This window comes from Carlito syrichta, unplaced genomic scaffold, assembly GCF_000164805.1.
Source record: "Carlito syrichta isolate Samal-C Ts95f unplaced genomic scaffold, Tarsius_syrichta-2.0.1 Scaffold314720, whole genome shotgun sequence".
Lineage (NCBI taxonomy): Eukaryota > Metazoa > Chordata > Mammalia > Primates > Tarsiidae > Carlito > Carlito syrichta.
The window spans coordinates 23,776-37,928 of record NW_007258816.1 but is presented as its reverse complement, the minus strand read 5'-3'; the positions used below and the strand labels follow the sequence as shown (position 1 = coordinate 37,928).

Sequence of the window (14,153 nt, the reverse complement as noted above, 5' to 3'; positions counted from 1 at the left end):
CTGCCCAGGCAGGTCTCGAACCCGCCGGCTCAGGCAATCCACTCACCTCAGCCTCCCAAAGGCACGGGATTACAGGCTGAGCCACTGAGCCCGGCTGCCAGGTTCTAGATGACAGTGACTGTAAGCGTGTAGGGCCCCTCGGGTGCAGGCCTAAATCCCAAATGCTCAAAAACAGCCTCTTGTAAGTTGTGCCAATTAGGACACCCAGACCTGACGGGATGCAGTTGACAGCCCTGCTAGACTTCACTGGGTGGGCGTGCTCACATGTGCGGCCTTTGACTGCAGAGACCCCGGCCCTGACTGGGTCTGCAGTCTGGGAGGCATCTGACGCCTTTACGAAACTGAGAATTCTAAATTCCAGAAGCATCGCCACCCCTCCTCCCCCCCAGAGTCCAGAAGAGGCACTGCGGTCTAAGCTAATGCCTCACAGGAGGGATGTGTGTCGAGAAGCAGGAGCTGAATGGCTCTTCCTCCTTCCTTGCAAGGAATGGGTAGTGGGGAGGAGCCGGGCTGGACAAAGAGATTCAGGACTCCTGTGCCGATAAGCTGCGGTGGAATCCCAGGGGGCTCAGTCTTCACAGTGAGTGCATCTTTTGGAGTACAGAAATCTGGATCTGGATCTGTTCTGCAACTAAAAACAAAACAAAACAAAAACAATGCGAGCTTCGGCCATAGAGCCAAGTCGTCATCAGATCCTGTGTGCGGCTTGCGGGGTCATGGCGCCATCTGTCGCCCAGGTGTGGGATCGCGTCTTCACGCTGGCTCCTGAGGCTGGTCCTGGCTAGGAAGCGGGTCCTGGCTAGGAAGCGGCTCTCGGCTCTCGGCTCTGGGCTTGGACTCAAAGGTGATGAAGAAGGGCGCTCTCTTCTCTTTGGTCCCTGAGCTGGAGCTGGGGAGTGTGGACCATGAACACTATGTTGAGTGAGTTTGTGCCCAGTGTCATTTCTCATGAGACGCGCTAACTTCCAACCTGCTGTCTGGCAGCACCGTCCATTCACAGTCGTTCTAGCTGCTGGATACACTTAGTTCAGATTTCTGCTTTCTTTTCAATTTTCAGCTGCAAATCAAGCATGCAGTTACAGAAGCCGAGATTCAAAAATTGAAGGCCAAGGTAAGCACCAATGTGTGAGTTGTGCACTGCACCTTCTCAACTTCAGATACCGTGAGTACATCCAGCCGGAGACTGAGGGGTCTGTTCCTTGTCCACTCGAAAGGATGCAGATGTGAGGGCTCATTTCCACTGTCAGGTGCACGGTGAAAGCCAACATCCACACCCCTCAGCACAAGGAGCACGGTATTTTACATGTATGTAATTATGCATGTGCACGTGTGTGGCCCCTTTCCTCTGAGACTTCCTCAAAAGGTGATATATTTAGTGGTTACTTTTAGTTACTAATTCCTTAAGCATAAGCTATTGTATTATATCTCCTCTTTATTTACCTTACTATAAATAGATATAATTATTTATTTTTTTGTAGGAGCTATGTATTGTCGGAATATAGCATGTTAGTTTATTGATATAAATAATCCTTAATCTACATAATTAAATATAATGAACATCATTTAATATTTGCATCATTTGTTTTAGGTACCAGGTACTACCAGAAATTTTTAGGCAATCTGCTTCATGTGATTTAAATTTGTATGGGAGAAAAGGTCTTGATAAAAGAGAGTATGTATTATTAGTCTATGTTTATAAAATAATACAGGATTCAAAAGGACATTTTAAATTGGTCAATTATAAGATACTTGTGTGAGACACAATTCTAGCAGTGTTGTTTAGTTTTTATGAAATATGTAATTTTAAAGATTAAAAAACATGTTTTGAATTACTTTTTAAAAATATTATTTATTCTCTCTATGGTCTTTTTAAAATTAAGACATAATTACTCCACCACCAGTGATGTTTTGCTGTTGGCACTGAACACTTGCTGTGGTTCCCCCATATGTCCTAATGGAGACGGATTAGCAAAGCTGTTCTGGTGAAACGGCATTCTCAGCCAAGTCACTCTGCAGCTCTGTAGTCAAAACATGTCCATACATCATTCATGGTGTCGGCCCAACTCTGTGAATAATAATTTTTAAATGAGTACTGGCTGGTAAACAAACAACTTGATACACAACATTACAGAATAAAAGATGCAGTGAAAAATCTAGCTCTGTTTTAAATTATCACTGTTTCTTGATGTACAAAGGGAGAACAGAAGACTTAAAAAAAATTGTTGGTTGCAATTAGAGAAAAAGATTCCCCTGTGATTATAAATGTAATGAAGCTTATGTTTTAGATGACAAACATTTAATTTAGAAGATACTGTAAATGAGTATTTTATATTTCTCTTGTTATTACTTTGGCATGTAATATCCAAAAGATTATCTTACTTTACTGTGATTCTTTGTTATTCATTTTGATAATATAATTCCTAATTTTGAAACCTTTTTGACTATTTTTTTACTTTGTAATCTGTTTTACAAATGTGTTTAGTTAAAAATATATACAAAAACATAGATGTGTATGTATATATATAAATATATATTTACACAAATATAGATTTCTATAAACATATGTTTCCATTTGCTGAATGATGTGCGATTTTGAACATTGATTGTTTATGCTAATTCTATACCCTTTTGAGCCATAAGAAGGCACATGAAGTAGATAGAGCACTAGTGTGACAGCCAGACAGTCTTGGGGAACTTTGGCTTTTGAGCCCTCACCTAAAGGCTCAGTCTTAGATTTCTGTAGAAATGAGAGTACTGGACTAGTATGTTATTTACTTCCAAGAGTCCCTGAAAGCAGAAACCACAAAAAGCTGCCTTTCTGGTCCATGGGAGGAAATTAAATTAATCAAGCAACAATTTACATTTTTATTATACTGTCTTTTATAATTTTGTGGTAACTGGGTTATGGGGCTCCAGAAATTCATTACACTGCTGTAAAATCATGAACTGAGGGCTGCGTTCATATCAGTTGAATTAAAGAACAGAATAATATCATCAAAGGGTTAAAAACACAGTAAAAACAGCTCGTGTTTAGCTAATGATTATTATACGCTGGGAGCTGTTCAAGCCTGCTAATGTGTGCCGTTCCAGTTCTGTTGTGTAGATGATAAAACGGAGTTTGGGAGAATGTCAGTCACTCACTGGAGTTTATCATCTGTCACAGCAGAGCTGGGCCTCAGATCTAAGCTGGGGCTTCAGTGTCCTGCCCAACTGACGTTCGCACTGTGTCCAGCACTCTCTCCCAATCCCTTTTTTTAACCTATAATCTTGCCTTTTTTACATATAATTATACATTTTTAAAAACACTCTCAGAGACATTCATTGGATATAGTCAGTCAAACTCTGAAACATCCTCTACTGCTCATAGGATTCCAATCCCATGGTGGGATAGCAATGTCATGAGAGGTGGGATCCAGTTCGTGTCCTGTCATTCATGTGACCTTGGACACAGCATTTCCCATTTCAAAGGTTCCATTTCATCACCGATGAGATTAGGAAAACACTGCTTGCTCCTCTCATCTCAGGGCGTTTTGATGGTTGAGTACAGACAATAACGGCATTTTGTCTGTAGCGTGCTGTGAAGACGAGAGACTTGTGCTACAGAAGTAGGTGTCCAAATGACCCTGGCCTTGACATTCACTTTCTCCAGCTCCAGGCAGCAGAAAATGAGAAAGTGAGGTGGGAAATGGAGAAAACCCAGCTCCAACAGAACATAGAGGAGAACAAGGAGAGGATGCTGAAGCTGGAGGGCTACTGGATTGAGGCGCAGACGCTGTGCCACACGGTGAATGGGCACCTCAAGGAAACACAAAGCCAGTACCAGGCCCTGGAGAAGAAGTACAACAAGGCCAAAAAGCTCATCAAGGACTTCCAGCAGAAGTGAGTACCTCTGAGCCAGGCGGGTGCGCGTCTGCAGGGCGGGGAGCCGGAGCTCAGGGCATCTGTGGGAGCCGCAGTGGCGCCAGTCACCCCCAGACCATGGCTATGTGTCCTGGAATCCCCGCCATTGCTCTTGCACAGGAGAATGTGTTTTGTGTATTTCACAAGTTTTTGGCAGCCAGTGCCTCTTGATTTTTTTTTGTTGTTGTTCATTTATCCAAAGATATTCAGGTTCCTGATGCAAAATGGGAGTAGTAAGAGTTGAAGCATCTGAGTCTCTCTGTCCCTGTGCACACCTCTGTGGCCTAGCAGTGAGATGTGCCACTGAAGTCACAGTGATGGCCCAGCGGTGGTGCTGTGGTGCACACAGGGTGGCCTGTGTTAGGTGCTCCTCTCTTAGAATCAGTAATAGCAGGAGTCCCTGCTGCATACAGGGTCCATTTGCAAGACCCCACGCACCCCTCTGCACGCCTCAGCCTTGAGAGCCTGATATCCTGCCCCCAACCCACTCATGGGAGAGGCATTGCCTGGCTCTGCTGCTGTGTTTCAGCGGCCTTCCTGGACCACAGCAGCTTAGCTTCCATCTCTTGGCTTTCAGTGTCAGGGAGCCTTTTCAGAGACATGTTTCCTAGATTCTTATGTCAGTAACTGCTGGCTAGCTAGGACAGACATGTGGTGCCAGTGCCAAGCCTTAGCAGGAATCTGTGTATAAGCTGCACCCCTTCTCTGATGTTTTTTATTGTGGAAAAAATGTTTTTAGTATTTAAAAGAGATCACTCTCAAAAGTTTATTGTTAAGAGGGCAATGACTCTTTTTGACTTCAGGTTGAGTCCATCACTGTGTCGATTCTTTTTGCCAAAAATATCATATCTCTTTCATGTAATAATTTTACAACATATTTTTCATAAATTTGCATGCTATATTCCAGGCTTTCAAAATGAAGACATTTTTCTTAGCCCCAGGGCATCCTTATACGTGGAAGTGGGCCCCCCCCCATTTCTGACCCACCTGGCCCCTCCTCCCTTGTTCATGGAGGGAAATCTTACTGTAATATCCTTTCCAACTCTTCCCATCCAGCTTCATTAGTATACTGTGCACATGACATTGAAAACACAGAGTTATTTCCAGCTGACACGTAATTATCTCACTAAATCACCCAAAGGGTGTCATGAGTTCAGTTGTTCCCCACCAAATACATGCGGTGCTCTTGAATCAGGAACCAAAATGAAAATTGTAATCAGCCAAATCAAAGCATTCTTCTTTACTCCGTGACCCATTAGAGACTTTTTATTTTCTTTTATGACCATATAGTTTTTCTCTAACCCTGAGTTTTGTTTATGTAAGTTACTGTTCGCTTGTTTAGCCGCTGTGCACGCTATTGCTTCAGTAAGAACTCTCACGTTTGCTATAATCAAATCCATTATCTTCTTCTTAAGAGAGCTTGATTTCATCAAGAGACAGGAAGCAGAAAGAAAGAAAATCGAAGACTTGGAGAAAGCTCACGTCCTGGAGGTCCAAGCGCTTCAAGTGCGGGTGAGTTGTTCCTCACAGTCAACCCTCATGAGGGTGTTCATACCTGGGGGCTGGGAGTAGCGCTGACTTGGAGTGTTATGAGTGACCTGTTCTTCCTAGATCAGAGACCTGGAAGCAGAAGTGTTCAGGCTCCTGAAGCAAAACGGGACTCAAGTTAACAACAACAACAACATCTTTGAGAGAAGAACGTCTCTTGACGAAGTCTCTAAGGGAGAAACCATGGAGAACTTGGATGTCAAGCAAACGTCTTGTCCTGATGGCCTGAGTCAAGGTTTGTTTAACCAAACACAAAATTCATTTCTAATGACTGCATCATTTGGCCTTATGTTTTTCTTTTTCAGACACAGAGTTTTACGCATTGGAAATGCCTTCCTACTTAGGAAAAAAGAAAAGGTTTATCAAAATAGGAGTCTGTCATTTTAGCTCTTGTCTTATCCAAAATAAGTGCTTTCATGTAGAGAGTTATCAAATCCCAACTATAATCAAGCCAGACATTTAAAAACCATCATAAAATTGACAGACTCAAAAAACTGCCTTAAAAATGAGGATGGGCTGCCCACCCATGTCCTCAGGAGTAAGGCTGAGACCGATTAGGTCACTGGAGTGAGATCTTTCGCAAAATGCCAGAAGGCAGACTTGCAGCTTCTAGTGCTGGAATCTACTGAGTTGGAAGTTCTGTACCGGGTGGTGTGTTAACCTTGGTATCCCATGTGCACTTCTTAGATCTGGAGACGTTTCCTACTGTAAAAGGTTGTTTTCTCACACATCAACCACAAATAAATCTCTTGCGTTCTTACACACGCAACATACTTAGGACATGTGTGTATGATCAGGAAGGAATGTTTTATATCTATAGTATGTGCATAAATTAGAAACTGTAGCAGAGTTAGAAAGATGGCTGCACAGGAGGGCATGAGATGCTGGATTTCATGTATTAAAATGTCTCCAGTGAGATTTTCCTGATAAACATGTGTTTATAGTCTGTCATTAACCTTTAGAACTAAACTCTTAGCCATTAAAAATGGAAAGTGTTGGAAATACTTATTTAAAGCGCTGTTTGGAGATTTGAGTCCATTCATTAGGCTTATATCCTTAGGATGGGCTTTCCCTAAGTAGAACATAAATTATAAACTGTGCTGTCAGCCCACTGGAGGGGGGATTTGGCACCAGCAAGGCCACTGTCTGAGGAGCCGTGTGGCTTCAGGAAGATCATTTCATTTCTCTGAGTTGATTTTGCTATGCATATTTTTTTAAAAGCACTATTTCTTTGTTCTTCAACTTGTAGGGTGTTTTGAGGCTGACTTATTCTCTGAGGCCAAAAAAGGTAATTTTATTAGAGCTTTTATAGGATTATATAATGTATATACCTGGAACACTATAAGATTTATATCTAAAGGAAAATATCAGAAAGCAAATCAATGTACTTTTTAAACTTTTTTGAATATTTCAACTGTAAGATACTTGTAGTTTATAATCAATACACGTTCCCACTGTGGCAGAGTATGAAGATACCCGATAGCTTTTCCTTTCTATTCATTTCTTTCCATTTAGAAGTCTATATCCAATCAAACATATAATTAATGGTGTTTATTGAATTACATGACTACCGCAGATCAACAAACTACCCTGTTCACATGCTGATTTGGATCAAAACCTTCCATTTCTCCTGAACCCATTCTCTGTTCCTCACCCTCCATTTTGCCACATAATTATCAGGTTCCCTAGCAACACTGCGGGCTCACAGTGAGCTGCAGAGACTACTAATTCCCACTGAAAGCGATCCATGCTCGTTCAGTGGAATGGGAACAGGTCACCCAGATGCTGGCAGCACACACGTCAAAGGATGCCCTTCCTGTCCTGCTGCTGAGATAGTCGGTGTCATAGCTCCTTGGGTTCCAGCTGTTCATCGTGAACTAAGATGGCCGGTCAGTGGCTGAATGGGAATGCTCAGGAAAGTGCCTTCTAAGTGGCTCCTGTGCTCTGTGGCTAGGGAGCGTGTGGACCTGGGGGCTGAAAGGGGCGGGAAGGCTGTGGACCCGATGCAGGCCTTTGGTGGTTGAGGAGCCCCTGTCTTTGTGAGTAGGGCTGGCCCAGTGGTGACAGTCCATTTCCCGCTCCCGCCCATCAGGTGTGCTGTTATCCCTCATCCTCGAAGACTGTCCCGTTCGGGCTTCCTTTCCGGGCGTGGGACGTTGATGACGAGCACCCTGAAGTCCTGGAAGGAAGAGACAGGGAAGGTGCATGATGGAGGCAGGAAGGAGCGAGGAGGAGAAGAGCCCGAAAGCTGCCCTCTCCTTGCGTGGCGCGTGCTCTTCTGGAGCAGAGAGCAGGCAATGTGCGCACGATGCGACTCTCAGTATTGAATTACTGAACGTTTTTGAGGGATAAAACCGCTTTCCAAACCATACAAAAACTTGCGCAGTTGAAATTGTTTCAACACCAGCTGTGTGTTTCTCTCTATAAACAAAGTCAACTTAAGTATCTCACTAAAATTTTGATAACGATTATACATACAAATTCATTATTTCATATATTCTAATATTTTTTCTTATCTTAATCATATAAAGCAAATGTAGCACTTTTCACCAGGAGCTGTGACAGATCTTAAATCCATTCTAGTTGATACCAGCGTGCTGATCAAATATTTTCCATGTGTGTCACAGAGGAAAATGATTGTTTTTCCCTACCACCACTGTGTGTCATGTTTCTCATTTCTTAGTGACTAAGAAATGCTGGGATTCAAATAGAGCAGAGAATAGGTGTGTTCAAGAGATCTCAGTGGGCTAAAAGGGTGTAATCTTAGTTTGACTGGATTTCCTGGAAATGTCACTGAAAAACAGTGTTTTTCCTCAGCTTCTGGGTATTCTAGGATCTCGATGTCGATACTGTTTTCAGCTTCAAATATTTTATAGGCTGTCTTGTTAAAGAAGGATTATGCATATTCCATGGAAATACTGAAAGAAAGATGAGGACCAATAGGTGGAAGTTACATAGGAAGGCATCTTCTGACTGTCCTACTATGAGAGGTCAGGAGTGAGTATGCTATCATTTTAGTTATTCTGAGCACTGCTTACAGGCAGGCGTGCGTGGCACGCTGACCTGGACGGGAAAGAGCAGCTGCCAGGCAGAAGCATAGAGGTAGGCCCTGCCCAGCACGACAAGGTATGTAATTCGATCAAGGGAACAAAGTGAAAGAGAGGGAACGTGTGGTAGGAAACAAATACATGGGACTTAAGGCACTATAACGCATCTTAAGGATGAGAGGGATTTCAAAGAAGAGGAAAGTTGAATAAAATTGGGAAAACTTTTCCCTGATTCATAGACCCCCTATTAAAGGTGGAACCATTTGAAATGGCTGGGTTGTTCTTGGACTCAAAGTGGCCTTTGCATTGGACAGTTTCGAGGCATAGCAGGAGCTGAGTCCCTTGCAGGGTTGTCAGTATAGTTGAAGGATCTCATGAAGTTTGATATTGCCACTGAGGGCTTCCTCTCTCTCACACCCACCTGCTCAGTTGGGGAACACTAGTTAGCTCATACTGTGTGTTATCTCCCCAAAAGCAAGAACAGGCAGGGCTACCTAAGGCATTGTACATGTCGTTTCCTTAGCGACTTGCCATTCCTTAGCTCTGGTGAGAACTGAGCAAGAAGAAAAAGACTTAGATTGCAAAGTGAACAATTATAGGAAGGTCTAGCCTTGCAGAATAGATTGAGACTGGAATTAATCACTCTATCCTGGATGTCTTTGAAAATAACAATATATCTTAGCTAGTTTCCAGCTAACTTTAAAATATCCCAGAGACAAGAGCATAAGGAGAGGAAAATAATAACTTCCTTGTTTCCCCTCCTCACTATGCTCCTTTTCAACAAAGTGATCCGGCCGCTACAGTAAGGCCCCAGATTCCCCAAACCTGGATCCCTTTGTTGGTGGCCTACACCCATATGGTGAACACAGCACACACGATCCCAAGGCCAAGATTCCAGCATGTCAGTGGAACTTGGAGTCTGTGTAGACATTCAAGCTGGTCCGTAGGCTCTTCTACTGGGTGCTTACTCATGACCCATATGTTAGCATGGCATTTTGCATGGAATCCCATTTCTTGGAATTGTATCACTTTTCTGAAATTTACTCAGATTTCGTGAATAAGGTCTTCATCGGGAGGAACAAGAGAAAGTAACCAGATCCTGTTAAGGGAATCTGCCTCTTTCAGCATCTGTGTGTTTGTACATTCTTACGGTTCATGTGTTCACTGTCTGAAAGTAACTTGAAGAGGCACCGTAGGTAACAGGTTCGGGCAGATTGTAAGTAAGATAACAGGAAAATGAGGACAAGGACAGGGTGGAACCAGAAGTGATTCTGCAGGAACGTGTCCCGTACTTGGCGCCCATCAGAGGCTGGACCCTCTGTCTGGCTCTGAGCCTCCTGGTTTCCAAAAGGAAAAGAGGGCCCTTGTTTGTGATCCAGTGTTCATAAAACAGGAACAAGCTATCTACTCCAGCTGCTGGTCAGAGGGTGAAGGAATGCATAATTGGTGATCTGTGGCTACAAATATTGATAACATTCTTATAGGAATCCAGTAATGATTTTGCTAGGATGTTTTCACACAGTGGCCCTCAGTGTAGGTTGACAGCGTCACACAGAGGTACCAGGTCATGTTCAGTACAGCGATGGAATTCCTGAGAGGGCAAGAGCCGAGACGCCACAGCACCGCACTCCCTGGGGCTCCAGCACAGTGTTCAGGGGAAGGACTGTCGTGGATGTCAGGTCAGATGTTTAACCGTGTTATTCAGAACTTCTAGAGTATGTTCCTGAAAGTGATATGTCCAAGGGTTGCACACTATAGTTGTGGATGTATCTATTTCTTCTTCTGGTTTGGTTTTTGTTTTATGTGTTTTGAGGTGACATTAGTAGATACATTCAATGTAGGAATGTGAATGCTTCTCGGTAGTTTGTCTCTTGATCATTAGAAAATGTTCTTCTTTGTTTCTAGTAATTCACCTTATTGTATACTTTGATATCTAGAGTTATGTCACCATTCTTTTGGTGAGTGTTTATATAGTGTATCTTTTTTCATCCTTTTATTTTTACCCTTGCTATGTCTCTGATAAGCAGTATATAGTTGTTTATTTTTTATTGTAGTCTATCAATTTTTGTTAGGATGCATTTAGAAAGTTGTTATTTAACTTATTTACTAATATATAGAGTTTAAATCTAACATTTACTATTTATTCCCTACTTGTTGTTTCTTCTTTGTTCTTTTTATATGTTTTCTTGCCTTCTTTTGGATTAATCGGGTGGATTATCCCCTTGTTTCATTTTTCAATATATTAACTTTTATTCTTTTTAGTGAATTCCTACAGGTGTAATTTAGAATATTTGCAGGAAAGAATGAGTTGAATATGCATTAAGATGTCTTTCAGTCAAGTGTTCTAGTTCTTAAGTGAGCCTTTAATAAATATGAAATACCAATGAGCTACAGGTTATACTTCCTAGAAAATACCTTGAGTATGATTTTCTGTATAATTAGTGGAGTACAGATCTGTAGATATTAACAAGGAAGTTGGAGATAGGGTGCATACATTTTTATGAAATTTCACTGCCACTCACAGCAGTATTCTGGAATAAAGAGGCATTCTTCTTCCACTCTGAGGTGAGCAGAGTGAACTTCATTGACTGGCCACACTTCTCGTCATTAAAAATAAATAAATAAACCTACTTGCTCACGTAGATAAATGGGAAAGTGATATCCCCCAAAATGGCTAAAATAATTCCATACTGGAAAAAAGTGAAGGTAAATGTAAATAAAAGCCTACATTAACCAAAATAAAGTCTCACCCTAGAATGCAACTTATTTTAAACAATACTGCTTCTTGGTTTACGCATAGAAATTAAATGTATGCCCTACTAATGAAGTGAGGTCAATGATATGGAATCATTATTTATAAAGAAATTTAAAATTTGAGAACCCTGCCAAAAAAGAATTATTCCAGTTTTAGGTTAGATGATATGTAGCTCACGTTTAGACAGTCATTAGCCAGCAAGTTCAGTTGACTGGTAGCCACGACTGGTTTGAGAAAATAAAATCTTACCTACTTACCAAAGAATGCGCCTTTGTAGTCCTTGACTTATGAAATGTGATATCAACTAATTAACAGAAACCTAAAGAATAAGCAAGTTTACATTAAAATGCAGTTTTGGGGTTTGCTTGTTTTGTTTTAGTGTTCTAGTGGACTGTGATTCTCAAGGTAAGATTATGGGGCAGGTTCTTCATCAAGTTCATGCAACTCTGCTCATAATGGAGTCTTCTAAACAGACTCAAAGAAACCTTCAAAAAGTTTGAAATAACATACACATTAGTTTGTGGGGCTGCCATAAGAAAGAACTACAGATGGGTGACTTACACAACAGAAATGTATTTCTCACAGTCCTGGAGACTGGAATGTAGTGTGGGATGGGCTGGTTTCTTTCCAGATGTCTCTCCTTGGCCTGTAGATGGTCATCTCCTTGTGTCTTCACCTGGTCTTTCCTCTGTAACTGTCTGTGTCCAAATTTCCTTTTCTTATAAGAAACACCCTGATCACCCCAGTTTAACCTAATTACCTCTTTCAAGAACTGTCTTCTAATGCAGTCCCATCCTAAGGCACTAGGGGTTAAGACCTCAACACATTAATGGAAAGGAGAACATATCTCAGCCCTTAGGATATATTTTGGTCCCTGATGAATTTTTTATTTGGTTTGTGTGATAGTAATTTCATCTGAAATCTACCTGTTTATCAGGAAAAACATTACCCCAAAGAATTCCAAGGTGTAATTGATAAAGCAAGTAGCTGGTATACAATTTGTAGAAACTGACAATATGACAACTCCAAAACTGTTCTTTTCCCAACGTGTGACTACCCATCTTTGGTCAGCAGCAGTAGCAAAGTAGGGAATAGCATGAGTTTTGGAGTCATACAGACCCATGTTTAAATATCAACTCTTCTGCCTATTAATTTTGTGACTGTAAACAAGTTATTGAATTTTTCTGGTTTTAGAAAAGTGAATTAACTATACAATTAATTATATAATTTTTAAAACTATAAAATGGATAGAGCTGACAGGAGTAAATGGATTATGGGATTAAATGAGTTCATATTAGTTAAGTGCTTTGTGCAGGACCCAGCACATAGAAAGAGCTTAGTGCTTATCATTCTTGGGGCATTAATAACAACAAACACTGTGTTGAACATTTTACCCCAGAGACTAAAAGGCATCTTTTTAACTACTATATTCAACTTAAGTTTTTTTATAAGCTCCATGAAATCATGAAATGTGACAAGGACCTAACTAGAGCAAGTCCTGACTTCTATAAGACCCGAAGAGCTGACCTGGAGAGCTGGCCAAATGAGCTTTCCCCATGTCAGGCAGGACTGGGACTCCACTCAGCAGAGTGGCTCAGTCAACTTTGAAACTTTGAATTTGTTCTTAAAATTCCAGACTTAGCTGCTTCTTTACCGTTTTATTGTAACTGTTTTTTTAAGGCACTGAATTTTATACAGCTCGTAAATTGTGTAGATATCCAAAGGGCCACTTCAAGATTTTCTCATAGCATGTTATAACTTCTCTGAGATATATCTGATGACCAGGCAAAACCTTATCAAAGCAAGTACCAAATGGATGAGGTCTACGCTGGCTGTGACATTTTATTGTTAGCAGTGATCTTAGGTCATTTGTAACCAGCTAAAATGTGTAAACAAGGGAAACCTTTCTCCATTAGTTAAGAAAACTAGAGTTTTCATTGCTTTCAACTGACAGTTGGTTACCATTTATAAACAGTGCTACAGTGAACCACCGTGTGCATATATCGTTTTGTTTTCTTGTTATGCTTTTGAGATTGATTTTTAGAAGAGGAATTGCTGGGTTAAAGGGCAAATGATTTAAAAGTCTAAGAAATTCTAAGTGGGATAAACCAAAGAAACCGTATACTTAGGCACGTTATAATGAAGCATCAAAGATGAAGAGAAGATTCTGAAAGTGTCCAGAGAGTAAAAATATCCAGTGAAAGAGATTACAGTAAGTCCCCTACATACGAACCCATTCTGTTCTAGGAGCACATTCATAAGTCCCACAAAGTTAGCCTATGTACTCAACTGATGCAGTTGGCTATAAGGTACTTACTGTAATAGGATTATAATACTTTCACACAAAAAATACATAAAAAACAAATGAACACACAAAAAAACATTTTTAATCTTACAGTATAGTACCTTGAAAAGTATAGAAGTACAGTATAGTACAACAGCTGGCATACAGGGTCTAGCATCACGTTTGCATCTTTGAAAGTTGCAACTTGAAGGTTTGTGTTTAGGGGACTACTGTATACTGAAACCTGGCAGCAGCAAAATGGAAGCCAGAAGGCAATGGAACAGTATCTTTAAAGTACTGCAACCTGTATATTTAACAAAAGTGTTTTTTTGTGTTTTTTTTAATTAATCAATATTTTTTATTATGGTTTTGTGGGGTACAGTTAAGGGTTAGGTGTACAATTACGTTTCATTCAGGCACCCTGTTGATAAGAGGTGTTTTCCCGTCCCCAGACAGATATTTGCTACTGTTAATCCCACCCCCCCCCTTAGTTTCCTAGTACCATCAGTCATTTTCTTATACTATTACATTGGATGTTCAAGGTCCATTATATGAGTGAGAACATGTGATACTCAGATCTTTGTTTCTGTGAGAGGTCACTCAGTATTATAGACTCTGA

At 41.0% G+C, this 14,153-nt stretch overlaps 1 protein-coding gene across 1 annotated transcript in view; it reads left to right on the top strand.

Moving 5' to 3' along the window:
• Nucleotides 1–14,153, top strand: part of PPP1R9A (protein phosphatase 1 regulatory subunit 9A) — a gene marked incomplete at its 3' end in the record, with an annotated part of 289,697 nt that overhangs the window by 253,521 nt on the left and 22,023 nt on the right. The window contains exons 8-11 of the mRNA XM_008071775.1: nt 1,058–1,111; nt 3,650–3,879; nt 5,316–5,412; nt 5,512–5,683. Of these exons, the coding sequence (XP_008069966.1) occupies nt 1,058–1,111; nt 3,650–3,879; nt 5,316–5,412; nt 5,512–5,683 (553 nt within the window). The remainder of the gene's footprint in view (nt 1–1,057; nt 1,112–3,649; nt 3,880–5,315; nt 5,413–5,511; nt 5,684–14,153) is intronic.